Source organism: Schistocerca serialis, chromosome 1 (assembly GCF_023864345.2).
Source record: "Schistocerca serialis cubense isolate TAMUIC-IGC-003099 chromosome 1, iqSchSeri2.2, whole genome shotgun sequence".
Lineage (NCBI taxonomy): Eukaryota > Metazoa > Arthropoda > Insecta > Orthoptera > Acrididae > Schistocerca > Schistocerca serialis.
Window position 1 is genome coordinate 868,701,054 of NC_064638.1, and position 18,087 is coordinate 868,719,140.

General features: G+C 35.7%; 1 protein-coding gene across 3 annotated transcripts in view; it reads right to left on the minus strand.

The window, feature by feature from the left end:
* Positions 1-950: 950 nt before the first annotated feature.
* The window catches only part of LOC126485920 (CD63 antigen-like), a 436,694-nt gene continuing 419,557 nt past the window's right edge, over positions 951-18,087 (minus strand). For all 3 annotated transcript variants that reach the window (XM_050108911.1, XM_050108912.1, XM_050108913.1), the window contains exons 2-6: positions 18,000-18,076; positions 13,573-13,761; positions 13,275-13,445; positions 5,365-5,568; positions 951-1,467 (exon numbers count right to left, since the gene is read on the minus strand). In XM_050108911.1, coding sequence (XP_049964868.1) covers positions 1,402-1,467; positions 5,365-5,568; positions 13,275-13,445; positions 13,573-13,761; positions 18,000-18,076 — 707 coding nt within the window. In that variant the 3' untranslated portion in view covers positions 951-1,401. The remainder of the gene's footprint in view (positions 1,468-5,364; positions 5,569-13,274; positions 13,446-13,572; positions 13,762-17,999; positions 18,077-18,087) is intronic.

The window sequence follows — 18,087 nt, forward strand, 5'->3', positions numbered from 1 at the left end:
CTATCTATTCCAATAAATGCATGTTGGAGTTATGGCCCTAAGAAAACACTTTCCCCTGTCTCGAATTATAGCGCTCTACAAGACAAACAACGTGCATACACTGCTCTTAACTGTGTAAGTGTACTTCCAATGGAAATGTTTGAACATTATTTGTCATCTTATCTGCTGACTGGAGATAAATTCAACTATACTCATTATTAAAAACAGAGATGGAATTTAATAATGTGCTATATGGTTTCAGATTTATCAAACCCACTAATTTTGTTTTATACAAACTTCATGGTACACCACCCGTTAATATTCTGTTGATATTAAGTAAGTCTTTATTCGTATTTTGGGTTAAAGCAAGAGTATACAGAAAAATCGTATTCCTGAAATGGGGAATTATATTCTACATCAATTTTTGTAAAGAAAACCGTCTATTATTAACTGGTAGTGCAAGCTTGAGTGTCTATGAAAGGTTCATGCTATGTGAATGTTGGCCTTGTCAAGGTCATCTACATAAACATGATTCACTTATGGATTTATTTACTGATTAATTTTCACTTATTTGTAGGCTAGTAACAATTAAGAATGCAAACAAGACCATTCAAAAACCTGGATTTATCTGAAATTTTACTACTGATGATAAACCTTTTGGAAATTACTTTCTTTCTCTTATGCTTTTGTTTTGAATGTGAAACTTTGCATGGAACATTCTGTTAATTTAGCTATTTTGAATGCTTTCAGCTTTTCCTGATGGTTTAGTGCTTTTAACTACAATATGACAACAGAAATGCACATGTTTCCTGCAATCTTCACCATTCACCACACTTCTCTCATGATGGGAAGTCTCACAACAAAACCCTCCACTTGTAATTTGGTGGATCAATGTTTAGAGTGTACCAAGTAGGAAAGAAACTATACAATTCATACCAGAGGTGTGTCTTTAAATTTTTTGTATCATCAAATATAGAAATCTGAGATTTATTTTAAATTTTGTGAAAACAGCACATTAACACTGAACACACAATAAACTGTGAATCCTGTTTCTACAGGTATTACAACTTTCAATTAAAATTAATAAAGGAGTCAATTGGAAATACTGTCAAAAATATAACACTGCATATAAAATAAGACATGGCTAATGAGAAGATACACATGTAAGATGTCTGTAAATGCTTATACATCCTAAACATTACTAAAGAAATGTAAATTACAGTCTTATGAAGTAGCAGTGCTTACACAAATTACAACCATTCAGGCTGTACATATTTCAGTTACAGATCCACAAAATGAGATTCATTTAACTTCCGAAGCACTACCTTAAAGATGCCACAAAACTTACAAAATCCTTATATGCACACAAATTGACAATCGCAAAAACAAGAAATGAACAAGTACATAAGGTACACCATCGCTTTACACTGTCTCGTATTCTTTTCGAATTGACTTGGCCAAGCAGCATGCTAGGATTACACCAACCAGCTGGAAAAAGACAAAAATGTTATTTTACCTTTCAGATGTACCCATACCTTTCACACAATAGTCACTACAATCCTCTCTTAAATAAGTTACATTACGGTAAGAGGAATAGCTGTGATTCTATTTGACCACATAGACATGTCACACAATTGGTATCTTTCAGCTTCATAAGGATTCATTGACAAATAAAACAAAATGGTTTGATGAAATGGGAATAATCAGTTATTAAAGTAAGACATCAGAGTACAGTATAGAGCACACACTAAAATGTGGCAGTTGGCCACAAATGACAAAAAATTAGATCTTACATCGACCGACAGGAAGGAGTGGTGCAGGGGAACAATCCCCATATCCTCTCAGTGCTGGCACCAAGACCAATGTTTTGCACTTCTACAAAAATAGAACTGACATACTGCCTTAGGGTTGGGAGTAGTGCTCAAATTCTGGAAGGGGCATGTACTAGTCTCTTCACTTTTTAAAAAATAAAAAGACTATGAACAATGCTTAATCCAAAGCAAGGCACAGAACACAGAAAGCAATGGGTATGGTTACAGCACTAGTGCTTGCTCAGGTTGTCGGTGTCAAATGCGGTAGTTTATGCCCTACTATCTCTAGCAGGATCTTAGGCAACCATAGTTCAGAACACCACCACATGAAACTACCACAATGAAGTATCAACCCAACATGAAAAACAAAGACAACCTACATGCCATGATTTACAGACTTGGGTCATTTGAAGTAGCAGAGATAACTTGTAAAGTTTGAAAATCATAGACTGAAAACCAAAATCTAAGAGCAGAGCAACTGAGTGAAAGAACACAAGAGCAACTTATAGAGAAGCAGCATGTAAACGTGTCAGGCACAAAAAAGGAACAAACAGTGACAACAGGGCACAACAGCTGTGGAATTTATTGGAATTAAATGGTAGGGGAAAAATGATTAACATTGAGACCAAGAGGGTGATAGGAACTAACAAAATTCTGAACAGCAAGCTGTTACCTGCCAAGATTTAGATCAATGATGATGCAAGAAGATTGAGACATGGTTCAATAACTGTCAAGGTTACAGTTATCAGGTTGTACATCATTTTCTGTGACCAGTACAGAATGTTTATTCAGTCTCTTTGAAAACTTAGTGATTATAACAGTGACAAAAAGCAGAACCATAGTTACACAAATAATGTAATTTTGCCCATATGAAGCTTGGTGCTCAGTGATGTGCAGTAGCAACAATGTGTATAATGAGACCCACTAAGTGATAGTGTAATTCCACTGGATATTTCTGTAAGGGTTGATGTATTAGCACATGTATGCTGACTGCAGCTCAAAAGAATGTAAGTTACAGTAGTTATTCAGAGATGAAGATACTTGCACAAAATGGAGCAGTATGGAGAGCAGCATGAAACCAGATTGGAGACCACAACACCAACTGCTGTTTTGCCAATGTCTTCTCATTACGAAGAAAAGAAGTGTGTAGTGATCACAATAGTGTACATGTGTGAAGAAAGAAAGAGCCTACAAAGAACATTGCCAATACTGCAGCATACTTTTCTTTCTACTTCTGTCCTCTATTTCTGCCCAGAATGTGTGTGCCTTCTGAAGTATGAAACAGTAATATGAAGAGTGTGCTCTAAGGTAACTTTCCTTTACAGCACATCCAACTGGTGATAATGTATTGGCATGAAGTGGCACACGCTAGCTTTACACTGGTGAAGATTATGAGGCCATGTGAACCCTACGACAAGGTCATTTCACTCAGGAGCACAGCATCTCACGATGTTCTGAGGTTGGGAAAGTGAGGTTTAGTCTGCTTTAATTTAGATAAAGTTGCTTTGAATGGCATTAGGGAAACAATGGGTAGGGTGGATCTCATTTTACAGTGAACATATTAACAGTGAACTTCTTAAAATCAGTTTTCTGATGGAGAAGTGAAGTTATGATCAAAATTAATACAGTAGGTTACTGAACCATAACAAGGAGCATTTTGTTGTGTACAATTTTGTCATCAAGAGTTTATTGCCAGCAACTTACTTCTAATCATCCTAAGGTAAACATAGTATATAAGAAGTAACATGGTATTCCAAAATTTGGGTCAAAATTACACACAGAGAATCCTGAACTGGGAACTTTCATATGATCTATTGGGTAGAAATTAGTAATATGTTTGAATTAACATTAAACCCCTAACATTTTAAATTTTACAAATTGTAACTACAGACAACATAATAGAGATTCAGTGACTGTTTAAATAATTAAGATAATTCTTCATTTACTGTTATGTCTCAGTTGCAAATTTTTAATTAGATTATATGTTTCTATCACTGTGCATCACCTTCAGATCTGATTAGTTGTGTCAGCAACACAAATTGTCTACTCAGAACCACGTAGCAGAGTACTGTTAGCCAAAGATAGCAGTCACTGTGTATGAGGTGCTTGCTTGTGTGAATGCATGTGTTTCTTTTCCAATGAAGGCTTTGGCCGAAAGCTTCACGAGTAACTCATTTCATTACGTCAGACTGCAACTAAACTAGTCCCCTATTCTTTCCCTAATAATTGATATTCCAACCTGGGCTCTCCATTGTTTGGAAATAATGAGTTATAAATATTCAAAGGTCACCTCACCATTAATAAAATTAGCTGCAAACTGTTCTTTGACAACAACAGCCTGAAATTTAGTAATCTTTTACACTTTGTGTATGTATGATATCTAACTATGTAGAATTCTTTCAGAGTTGTATGGCGCACAGTTGGGGTATATATCTCTTACCATTGAAGAGCACCTGTCAGTCATCTGACAACTGTCATTTTCAGTCTTTAATGAATAATATCCCTTTCTCCTTTACTTTTTGAGCCACTAAATTCAATATCAAACAAATTCTGATCACTACTGCCATCCATTTTCAGAAGCACTACTTAAACATCAATACAGAACATAGGCTTAAAGTTCACATTTTGTGAAGTATCCAAAGCTGCACACTACAGATGGTATCTAGTGGCAACCACCTCAACGAAAGGACAACAGCCAGGTTACAAATGTAGGACAGGATGCTCTTTAACAGCCAAAGAACTACAGCACTGGGACAAATATAAGTGAGATTTTATTTTCTTCAATGGCTGTTCCTCAAATGCCTGAGTATACTCACTATTCAGCTTGTGTCAAAATAATAAAAACTAGAGACTTTACATTGACAGGTTACCCACTTATAATTTATATCAAGCATTTGAAGTGGCTGTGTCTTGTTTCAATACATGCATTACACTCCACTAACAGAATTGAACTCTGATTTCAAAGTCATTCAGTCCCACTGATTGAACATGTTTATGATTAGGTGTATAACTGGTGCTCCAGCAGTAGTCTTGCTTACTCTTGTTTCCTACACAATCCAAGACTGTCTTCTCAAATTCCACAAATTAATTGTTAAGAAACTTCGTCAACTGTGTGGCTTGAACAAACTAGGTTTTTCATTAAGTTTCTATCTCTATCACTTAGCGTTTCTGAACCTATTAAAACTTTTCTCTACATTTGTTTTGCTTGCCGGGCAGTAAATCCTGCTGCATCATACATTAAATGACACCCAAAATGTAGAAAGAGAAATGCTCAGCCTCCAAAACAGGCAACTGTTATGAAATATAATGCAAGCACACGCGCGCACGCACCTACCTTACTACCTAATAATTACCAGCCATTGGTTTCTCATTTCAAAATACCGGTCTAGCATCTCCTATTGTCTAAGTCTGACCCTGAATGTTTGGGGTGCACAAGAATTATAGCTCACTAAGTGATACTTAGTATTAAGATCCTTATGGCACTCAGGAAGTCTTCTGCATATTATACCACTACGCAATATAATGGATTATTACAAATTATCTGTGAAGCAGTTTACTATGATATCACGTTTACCTGAACAAATGCAATTCCTATACCGACGCCGCCAAGTACTACAGCATGGTGACTGATTAATTTTTCTAATGCGTCCATGCAACCTTTGTCGTACTGCTTGGATGCGCACATCTCATTAAGATCATAGCTGGGGCAGCACGAGGCAGGAACCTTCAGCCCTGCCTTATTCCAGTCATCGGGACCATTGATGCCACAGCAGTTTAACTGAAATTATGAAAATTTAAGTTACAGTCTTTTATACTCTTTGTAGAAGTAATATTAATACATATCAGGCCAACTGTACCCGAAGAAGAGCACTATGATTATACAAGAACTGAATTTTTGTAAGGTTGGATAGTACAGTTTATAAACTGTGACTAAACTCTGCCAGGAATGTAACAATAATCTACATACACTTAGCAACAGTACCTCAAGGTAAAGCATGAAGTAAACATGAAAATGTTTACTGAAGGAAAGGCTCTTCTTGTTACACATAGAGTCACTCCATGTCAATTCACCTAGGCCTTCCTGCTCAACCATCACGGATTTCATTTAAATATTATGTAAACATTCGAAGATGTCCCCAATGAACACTGGTACAGTTTAATTTTTGTCTAAACAACACTGGGACATTCACTACTTTATGCAGAGCAAGAGAATTTCTGATGAGTAAGCTGTTACATAAATGGAAATATTTTGTTTAAAAGAAATGAAATTTGATCATCTTTAACAACTTCATGCATTCTCTTAAGAATAATAGCGAAGAGAACTTTACAAGCCATATCTCACTAAAAAATTTTAGGCAAAATCCTAGGGGATTTCAATGTTTGGATTTTTATATCTCATGGACTAAAGGTATGACTAACATTGAAACTTAGCATGTAGTAATCAAACAACACAAGGTTCTCAAATATAAAGTTTCACTCAAAAATTACTTTCCAATACTCAAGAAATTAAGTGCACAAAGTTGTAAATTTTGTTAAGATGAGTATGAAACACAGCATTTTCAACCAGGTTTTGCAAAAAATGATGTTCTTTAAAAATCCTCAAATTGGGCTCACTAGGAAAACCTCCAAAAAATTCATACGATTATCCAATGCAGGCTAAAAAGCTAGATAATTTAACTGATTCTTATTTCAAATGCATGGTGACCACCGAACTTGTGACACAATAAGTCTGTAGAACGAGTGCGTGGAGTACATATTTTCCATTCATCTGCTATTTTCCAATGGAGTAGGATTTTTGTGAAGAGGTGAAAACACGGTATAATTGACACTTTACAAATGTTTTCTACTGAAGCTTCAAAACCAGCTTCTTCAAACAAAATGTTTTAATCTCTCCCCAAACAATGGGTACCTTTGGTTTCTCGTTGATTAAAGGCATGATAAACATGAAACTTTGGGCAACAACTTAGCAACATAAGATTTTCAGGTATAAAATATAATTCACATACTGCTTTCCAACTTTCTGCAAAATCCGTTCAAACCAGGTTTTTGTAAAAATTACGAAAATTGAGCACATTCAATTCCGTTTTAAAAAATTTGTTTTCTGTAACAGATTTCAAACTAATCACATTTGGGAAGAGGATTTGGGTGGGGGGCGGCACGTACTATTGTCTGATGTGTGCTAACAATACATGAAAATGACTGACAAGTCTGAGGAAATGTACCATGGCAACAGACTACATTGCAGCAACCCATTGTCTATTTTGTTGATAGGGGTTTCTATTTTTAAACTGACAATATCTCACTCTATTGCAATGATCTACTGTGACATTGTCACTATTGGTTCAAGAACATTATCGTGCTTTACTCAGGTTCTCAAGCCTATAATTTGGCAGCTTAATTTAGGTTCCAGAGCCTTGTGGTTGTACCTTCCTGTTTACAAAGCCATTTCCTAAGTACCTTATAGCCTCTGTTCATTGCTCGAAGACTACATGATTTTCCTCAGAAATTTCTGTGGTAGGTGCATGCAAGTTGATCATGAATGTCACTGTGGACCAATGCAATACTCTGAGATGATATTTGATAACACACAAATAAACAAATACAACGAAACACTGTCAACAGGTAGTTTAAATATAGCCCACTGCTGTGGTACATTCCCTCAAATTTGTCCATCATTGAAGCATGCAGTTTCCAGCTGTGACTAGCTTGAAATCAATTATGGATAACTGAATTTTCTAAATTCAAACTGAATGCGATCCATTTTTGTAATTGTCAGTAAAATCAAGTTTGAACTAATTCTCTAGAAATTAGAAACTTATTACATGAAATATATTCAGTTTGTACATGTGGAAAAGCAAAAAAATTCCCAGATTTCCTGCTTAAAAATACACTTTCTCCCGGATGAAAATACACTTTTTTCGTGTTAAGTGACCGTATACTCTTCCTCGGCACTGAAAGTCATCAGTCCTTTGAATGTTTATGGTTTTATATACCAACTTAGAATTTCCCGGCACTTTAGAAAACGAAACTCGGGGGGAAAAACACGTTTTGAAAGACCTTTGATGTGCAGCAACATATACGCTGCATATTTTCGTATTACGAAGGTATAAATTTGAATTCCACCAAATAACTCATGTCACTTTCCGAAGCATTGAAATTGAGATTGCGATGCACTTTTGTAAGCGTCATAGCTCATTCACGTGATCTCGCCAACTGATGACAGCAACAGGACATGTGATGTAGTCAGCCAATAGCAAGATCACTTAAGTAGCGCAAATACACAAGTAAGTTAATGGCTTAAATTAAAATACTTAGCATTCACATATAATATTGGTCTCTAAGATTAATAAGTTTGAAGAGAAGCTAAGCTCCCACATATAATGATCTTTTTGCGCGTGTTGCATTTTAAGATACACACAAATGTGCCAGTAAAATTTTTAATAACGATTCAAATGTCTCATCTTCTGGGCTCTAAATACTTCTAAATAGTCGTCCTCAAAGAGTTGATTTGTATGTGAGAGTCCAACGCTTTTTGATTTAAGAAATTCATCGTACATTCTCACTCATAATTCATCTTACGTAAAAGGAAATCTGCTTTGAATGTAACGCTTTTCAAACCACCCACGACCTTTTAGAAATAGGTTCGTTTCAGCAGTTGCAAGAAAGCATCAGATAACTGGCATCACCACGCTTGCACAGCTACGATGACGCAGAAAGCCCATATGTTCGCACATGCAAAACATTAAAAGATCTTACATTATGTCATAAAAGAAACAAGACATCAAAGCATACTTCAAGAGCATCGGGATTCCGCATAATTCGGATTAAAATGCACATCCGTATGTAAATTTTCTTGGAATACCAGTACTCACGTTTGGTTCTTTATTATAGCATAATGCCATATGTGCACTTGAAATGCAGTAAACAGTTGAAACTAGTCAATAGTGTGAAATTAAACACTTGGTTTCAAATAAATTGACTGCCTCAGTAGAGAGAATTAATAAAAGCCAAATCTCTTTAGCAAACCAGCAAAAATAACTTCATTGTTTTGTAAGGCGATTAATGCTTGACTGTCAAGGGTGAAAATAAAATCTGAAACTATTAACATATATTAGCCTGCCATAATTATGTGAACGTATTTTAATTCATTTGATAGCTCCCGGCCACAAAAATCTGTTTTCGTTTTGTTATCATTTAATGTGAGAGCAATACACAAAGAGGAAACAACAAAATCACAGATAGTAAACACAGGTCACGTGGAGACCCACCTCCCCACCACAACTCTGACTGCTCTGTGCATCAGCCCCGGATCTACAATATTTCCAAACTGGGGCAATATTAAATAGTGGCGCCTAGCCACAGTTCCGTAACCAGAAGCGGGAGAAGGTACTACTCATACGCGACTCAACTCCGCATGCGCAAGAGCCCGCCCGCAACTGCTCAAACGAATCTAATTTGAACAGTTGTCACGTCACGCTCATCGGAGGCAATTTGTTATAAAGCATTGCATAGTGTTCCTAAAGCCTTTGACACTTTACTGTTGGCAGACGCTTGTATGAGCACTGTTTTGTTGTTGTATACGGCGCATTTCGTTTGCAACTTAAGTTTTATTTTCTTTTTTTCCTCCCGTTCATGTTTTTGTTTCTGCAGTATCATTCTGCAGTAGCTGGATACAATAATATACTTTGTTAGAGTATTCGTTCTTACCAGTCAAAATCACAAAAATTAACTGATAAGTAAAACAATGAAAAATTCCTGGAATTCTACACAATTCCCGGGTTTTTCCCCGGATCTTATACACCCTGATATTTTATACTGGAAAACATATTGCTAAGTTGTGGCTGAAGTTCATGTTTCACACCTTTAATCAATGAGATGTTAGAAGCCAAAGTAAAAACTTTATTCACAGCGTGATTTTCCCGGAGATTACTTGACCTGAATTTATGCAGCATTGTTAAACCATGTTGGAAATTAAATCAACTGTTCTGTGCGTGCTGAAAACCTGTTTTGAATGAGACTTGTTTTGAAGTTTTAAAAGGTATGAGTATATATAAAAGAAATATCGAATATACGGTATTTTCCACCTTTCCACAAAAATAATCGTCTTTTAAATGAATTTGTACATCACTGGAAAACAGCAGATGAGTAAGATTTTGTATTCCAAATCCTTGTGCAACCAAACTATTGCATATCAAGTTTCATGTTCACCATGCGTTTACTCAAAGGGATAACAACCCATTTCGCAATCAGCTTAGATTCAAATTATTTATCATTGTTAGCCTTCATTTGATAATCAAGTAAACATTTCAGAGGGGTTAAAACCATGGACCTTCTAATAACCCCAGTTTGGAAAATTTTATGAAATTTCCTTTTGCATTCTGTTCATTACTACATTTAAGGTAACACATACAGCTGAACAAGACAGCCAAATTTCAATTCTTTCAACAAAATATTGTGCGAGCTTTAACATTTCTAAGTTGTCCAAAATTCATGCTCATTCTGTGCAAAGTTGTGAAGTGCCTATCTGTGTCAGTATTGCTTCAATGAATGTTAAACTCTACTGATGTCCATTGGGGACAAATACCAATGGTCACACAAAATTTCAGCAGTATTGGTGATAGTGGAGGAGGAACATACTCCAAAATATGGCAACTGACATGGGATGTTCCTATAAATAGCCATCAGCACAAGCCTCACAATAAATATAACTTATTGCATATGCCAATAAAAAAGTAAGAAGACGATCGATATATGAATACAATGTGAAGATTTAATTTTGTATTTAATTTACCTTATTTACTAAGTGTAATAAGCTTCTATTTAATAACATAGATGTAGTTTGCTGTATGTGAGGTGCTTTAACACTCAGGGAAATCACTGTAATTCACATATTAAGATTTTTCTTTAATGGCTCTCCCTGCCTTAAAAACAACCTGTTTCTAGCCATTAATGGAGTTCCAGGTATGTTTCACTACGAAGCAGGAAGTAGTGTCATCCATTTTCGCAGTATGCAAGAACACCGAGACAATTGCAGCACAAGTAGCATTTAAGCTTGTGATAAGAGCCTGACTGTACATGATTTCTGAAATAAAAATTAGGTAGCTAAAGTATGATTAAGAAAAATACTGATGGCTGCTAATACATCAGAATATATTAAAGTTTCATACACGATGATATAGTAATAAGATTTCTAGAATGTAAGTTGGTCCTACTTCCAAGGGCGGAACAACACCAGTGAACAAGAGTTATGGCTGCTGACCAATCATCGTATTTGCGTTTGTTTACATCAGGTTTATTCTTACGATGAATGGAGTATATTTTCGAAGAAGCACCTTCTGCTTCAGTTACATTACATTTGTTACTATTCCTCTCTTACTGCTAAATTAATAGTATTTACGTGGCCAAATGACATTTATCACCTAAAGTGTCCTGTTTGATGTGACAGGCCGATCTGTAGCAAAGCCCAAAATTTAGAATATGTTGGAAAGCGTCGATTTGGTTATGAAGTGGCAGAGCTTGTAAATGCAAAATATAGGTTCTATTAAGAAAATTGATCGGCACTGAATCCAAAATACGTATTTGTATATGACAAATTTTCTTCCATATTTAATACAACTAAGAAAGATGATGTACAACTCCTCCTTTCCAGCTGGTTTAGCAATTTCTGATTTCAGTAAGAATCTGCACAGCCAACATTCAACATTTTTAGAAATACACTGTAATATAAATCTCTGCTGAGTATTTGGTGCACATAATATACATCAACTATGAAAATACAACACGCCCCCTTCCACACAAAACAGTTTTCCACATCTATGAAGCAAAGCAGTCTAATTACAATGAATCCTGCAACCAACAGAAATCTCTCCTTGAACCAAGGCACCACACCAATGAAAGTATTTTTGATTTTTCCTCCAGCCCCTCTACCCTACAAAGTTACTAAATTTCACTTCAATGTCATACGAATTCTGTGTAAGGTCACTAATTTACCTTCTCTCTTTTAAAATAGCTTTCTCTCAGACGAATTTCCTGTTCTACATCACCAAGTGAGAATTATCTGAGCAATATTAGCATTTTGATTTTTAAGTTTTATGATGTAGCATGAAAACTACAAAAGTATCAAGCAGCAGAATGGTTTCTTGGCTTCCTTGACATCTTTGAAAACACGATATGAGTTTTCTGTTTCACCATATTATGTTATCTTCGACACACATTACCTATGACCCCTCATGCTATTTCTTTACAGGATTTAATGTTCCTTCATTGTTTCTTAATCATAAAATAACAAATGTAATGAGAACTGACAGGACAGTCTTATAACAACTAGCGATTTTACTCAATACATTCAAGAAAATTTAAAAAGTAAGTACACTGTTACACCGAAGTGTACTGTAAATGAAAGCCAAAGAACTTGTCACAGTTAAAATATATACTAACCAGTCAAACTTCTGCTGGGGAAACTGCAACTTTATATTATTAAAGTAAGCCACTTTCATTAATGAAAGACTTTTGAGTTGGCCTGCATAACTTTTAAAAGCAGTGCCTGATTAGGTGTGCCATTAACCTCCTTTTAAATATTATCGATTCCATTGTTTGCTTACATGAAGTCTAATAAATACTCCAATGAAAATACAGAAACCCTACTCTGAACACGACATCTGATGGAAGGAACACAGAATTAGGGTAAACTCATCATGAATACAGTCATCAGAGATGGAGAACCAACTCAGGCTGGGAAAGTGTGCCCAAAGAAATTTGTTGCTTCTTTGTCAAAAAGAGCTGTAATAACACTTTCCATTGGAAATTTAAGGAAACAATGGAAACCTTATATCTGATTGCCCAGACAGGGATTTTGTTATCAATATTTTGGTGCACATGTGTATTTAAACTCAGACTGCTCAAATGCAAATCTAACTCACTGCAACCGAGGCAAGTCCTACTTGGGAATTTATCCTTTATATTGTATTGTGTTAACCACAACTCAAAATGAACAATCATTAACAACAAATACAATTAAGGAGAAAATTTACTAGAAGATGTGTCAAGAATTTTAAAACGTGGAAGAGACATCTACAAGAAATCCAATTACCTACTGTATATAATGTATTTACCACTCACTTTGGCTGAAAGAATACTTGAGTCTTAGACATATTATCCCAAAAAGTAATCCTTAAAGACAACAAAGACACCATCCTGGTCTTCAGGTCAACAACAAGTCATGGGGGGGGGGGGGGGGGGGGAGGGGGGGGGGGGGGAGGAGGAACAGAGTGAGGGAGTGAAAGAAGGTGGGGGTGTAGTTTGAACACATTCGACTGCTATTAACCACCACTAGCCTTGGCGCACACAACATGTTAAGCAATGTAAATGCTGAACATAGCTAATTAGTTTTGTAGTAATGCAAGAAATTATGTTCTACACTATATTATTCAGTTCATCAGATGTTATCTACACATATGTTTGCTACTCAACACAAGATTCACTTACATCTGTTTGCATGATGTCCCACGCCTTTTTAATATCTTCGTTACTTTCATATTTGTAAAGTGTGCTGTTCAACTGAGTATCTAGATCATCTTTCAAAACATCCTTCAAGACATAACCTGCTATGCCCCCTCCTAGTTCCATGGCAAAGATGATCAAAAGTAGCACTGAAAACTGAACAGACAATTACACATTTCACGTATGCACCAATACACAATGTGTGTCAATATATGGCTCTGAGTATCAATTTTGTATAATAACTTTATCTGATAGTATCAATTTCACTCTTAAGTATACTTACTGTAACTACCATACAATGATTTTCCTTCAGCGCTCCACAACAACCAAAAAATGCAACTATAAAAACTATGATTCCAACAATAAGCAGCAGCACAGGTCCGGCAATGACACTCCCACCAAAGAAGGTATCATAAGATGAAAAATTACTTAGAGCAAGTGCACCAACTGATACAATTACTATACCAGAAATCTGAAACGTACAAAAACATTTGTTGTTTTAAAAACTTAGTGGTTTGATTAATAACTACAACATTAACATGACTACATCAATGCACTATAGACTTATCTCCTATGAAGCCCTGTCTATATTCCACATACCTACAAACCTGAAAAGCAACAGCCTGTAAAGTGTATAATATGATAACTTATTCTTTATGCTAAGGACATACAATATTACATAACTCTGTACTGTCACCCTCCAGACTTCAAAATGTACAAAGTACCTACTATATTAACCTACCAGTAATTTTGAGTGCAATTTTAGAATTAACATCAAGAATAAAGTAGGTATTGTTTAAAAGTCAAGAAGTGTAATTATGGGGTTAGTGTAACCACGGCTTATGGTGCCTTAAAGAAGCTGTATTTTTACCCCTGACCTATCATACATGTTAATTTACTCCTTTCTTTGTTATATTTAACCACAAGTTGTCAAATCTGAAATTGGTAATTAATTTTTGGACTTGAAGTCCACATTTTCACTCTGCGAGAGAGTGACATGCTCAGAATTTGGTGGTCTGTCATTTTTGCAGTTTTAAAGATAACTGCACAATTTTTTGGTTACAAACTAACTTTTGCATGATAATTTCAAATAAGAGATTCGTTTTACTCTACTGATAAAGCTCTTGATATGCCAGGCATGGTTACACTTAACCCAACTTTTTCCAATGTGGGGCAAGTGTAACCAATCGGCTGGGGCAAGTGTAACCAGGGGGGGCGGGGTTACACTTGCCCCAAACAAACTTACCGGAATATATTTATTTTTTTAAGCTGTAACCTCGTTTTTGCCATCACACTAGATCAACTAAACTGGCCTTCCTGTACATATGGATACCAGAATACCTGATGTGCTGGATTTGTAGGTCTACTGAGTTCGTGTGAGATATATTTTATTTTTTATTTAAGTCTACTATATTTTTAAACCACGTTTCCTTTTATAAAATATAACACAGAACTGTAAAGAATGCCACCATTTCAATTACAGTGCAGTATGTGAAGCATTGTTTGACAATGTTGAGCATGATAATTCATCCTGCAGCCAGTGGATATAGCAGTGTTTAAGAGTGAGAAATCTACTTGGGACCAAAAGTTAATGCGTCACCAGAGACATCATCAAGGGGTAAAAATTAGCAAACATGACTTTTCCAATCTCCTCACTGCTTTATGGAATGAAACACCACCTGAATTGTTGAAAAGTGGTTTTCAAAAAGCAGGCATATTCCCTTACAGTAGAGAAGTAATTGATAAAACTAAATATGGTCCAGAGGCATATGAAAGATATGTAGCTCATACCAAATCTTTGGTAGAAACAAATCCATTGCCAGCTCATGATAATGCAGCCATGGACTGTGTGGAAGCTACGTCTCTAACAGAAAGTACTCAGTTTCTGGGAAGCTTCCAGCTGAACAACCTCCATAATTTTACAGGCCTACATCTACTGAGCCCTGCAGCTCTCCCAGTATCAGAGTTCTTTCTCAACCATTCCCGAGCTACCCAATGTTTCATTATGTTCTGGAACTTCTGATTTGTCATTTGAAAGTTTATTATTGGAAACAGACAGTGTAGTCCCACTGGTATAACAAAGAAGAAAAGGATTGCACCAGGAGCTGAAGTTATCACTTTTCAAGATGCCATCTATAAAGAAAAAGATTTTAAAGGAAACAAGAATAATAAGGAGAAAGCAAAACAAAAAATCATTCAAAATTAGTGATTTAGGAGATCCAGAAGCGATTTTCCTCAGATGCAAAAATAAAGCATAGCACCACATTCTACTGGCCTGATAGATGAGACGGAAGTTCCATCCTCTGATGCCATTTCAGTGCTGCGTGAGCCTACTTTGGGTCACAAGGGAGACCTGACATTTGGTGTTACATTTGATACATACAACATTCAGTGACTAAATAATAGTTAGGGCCTAAGTATGAATACAATAAGTTGAATTAGGGCAGTTTAGCATTAAACACAAATTGCCAACAACGTTAGTTCAATTACCATGAAAAATAATAGAAAGTGAAGTTATAAAGTTAATTTTTCTTTTCTCTTGAGAATAGATATTTTATTATTTTTGTTAAATTGCCTACTAAAGAAAAAATATTACTTTTGTAGAATTTAAACTAATAAATTACTGGCCTAAAACAATAAATAATCTGTGATGCATTCTGTTTCAGTGTTTTATGGTTTAGGCTAACGCTTAGTTTTTGGTTTAGCTAATATTTTCTGTGTATTTCATAATATACAAAGAGGCGTGTGCAAAAAAGTTCATATCTTGAGTAAAATTTAAGATACTTTAATAATTTAAAAACCCTTAAATTCAGTAAAAATTAGGTAATCAGGTCATTTACCCCAAGTGTCTTTACAATGCTCTGTATGGGTACAACAATGCGGGGTTACACTTGCCCCGAACAATGGGGCAAGTGTAACCTAAAAACCCAAAATTTTGAAAACAATTATTTGACCACAATTTTTTTTTTCAAAAACAAAATGTGTATTGTTTAAAAGTCAATAAGTCAAACTTTAAGCATGAGAAATTTCAAAATCATATCTTCAATAACAAGTTGGCAATTTGGGGTCAAAGTTGAACTATGCCAAAGCGTGGTTACACTTACCCCACTTCACTCTACCAATATTTACACTACATGATATTGTGATGTTGAAACTTCAGCAGCCAAAGATAATATTAGGAGCTTTTTTTTGTTTTTATCTAATATCTACAGACACGGGTTTACGGATCTGATGGCCAAGTATGAACTACAGTTTCTTCCATGAACTGCACACTAAATTTTGAGCTATAGGCCCTACTGTTGACATCGAAATCTACAGTCATAACGAACTTCAAACGTTTCATTTCCTGTTATTAACAGAAATAAGCTTCCAGTGAATATATAACTTATGTACACTACAGATGCTATCTACATAATGACATTTTATTGAGGTAATGGTACTTATGTGGTGGCTTTGTGTCCTCCTCCAATCATGCCAAGGTCAGAAGAATAATTTCGCAAGTACATTAATTGTGAAAAAGTTACAGAAAATCACAGGGTACTCTCAGCCACAGCTTCATGGTAAGACACTAACAGAGCATTCAGATACAGCTCCATCATCAGTGTCAACCGAAAGAACGAAATTTTAGGATTTAACGGACCACAGAATGTCGGGTTTTGTGAGCAATTTAACCTCAAGGCTTGTGAATACAATACTGAACAAAGTTGGCTGATCCACACTAGAATTAAACACACTACCATGTCCCCCCAATTACCTACGCGACAACACATACGGAGTAGGGGAAGTTAGAACCAACAAGGAAACTATTTAGGCCTGCACCACAGATTTTTTAACTAAGGGAATATTCTTTCAACTTTTGTGGTACACAATATAATGTTTTGAGATAAGAGCAGAAATTTCTGAAACTTACTGTTAAACGCTGCACAGCATAAAACTCTTCCTCTACAGTACATCATACTTCTTTTAAACTCTAACCATAAGTTCTACTCATCACCGAAATACTGTCATTGACATCTGTCCTATATTTGTGCGCAAGGATTTTCTTTTCTTTTAATTACTAGAACAGTATTTTTTCTTTTTTTTTTTTTACGGAGAACCACATACTAATATTTTAGCACAATTCGCGGCACAGTGAAAAAGTGTTAATACAAACAATAGCACTGGGCATCAAAAATGCATTAAAGACATACAATATTACTTTAATTTTTTATGTGAAGTTATAAGCCAACAACGAAGCTCTACTAAGCGAGGTATCTACTATGCAAATTCGCCACGTACGACTGCGAAGCAAACATTTAGCTACGAATTTTGAATCACAAACCAATTTATGTATCTAGAAATACATACAATACATATGGAAAATTTCTTCCGGATTATTTACTTCCAATCGTGTTTTTCTCAAAATGTTGACGACCTCCGCTTACATTACAAGTATTGGCAACAAAAGGGGTATATTTTTACAAATCAATGTTTGGAATACAACTAAAACGCCTATTTATACACAAGCCAGCGAGTCGCCTGAATTCTACCTCTTACATCTGTCCGAGCGAAGCTAACGAGGGCTAAATATTCCACTAGGCGCAACAGTTACCGTTGTAAAACATTCTTATTCTTCACACGTGTTAACGGAAACAACAACAGACAAAGTGAAAACTACTTTCCACTCTCACAGTTTATCAAGAAATACGAAGGGAAGCGTGACATACGAACCACAAACAACAGGTTGAATGTGAAGAGTAAATACTTCACGCAGGACATTCCACCAGACACCATGTTGGCTTTTCTTTCTGAAAACAAG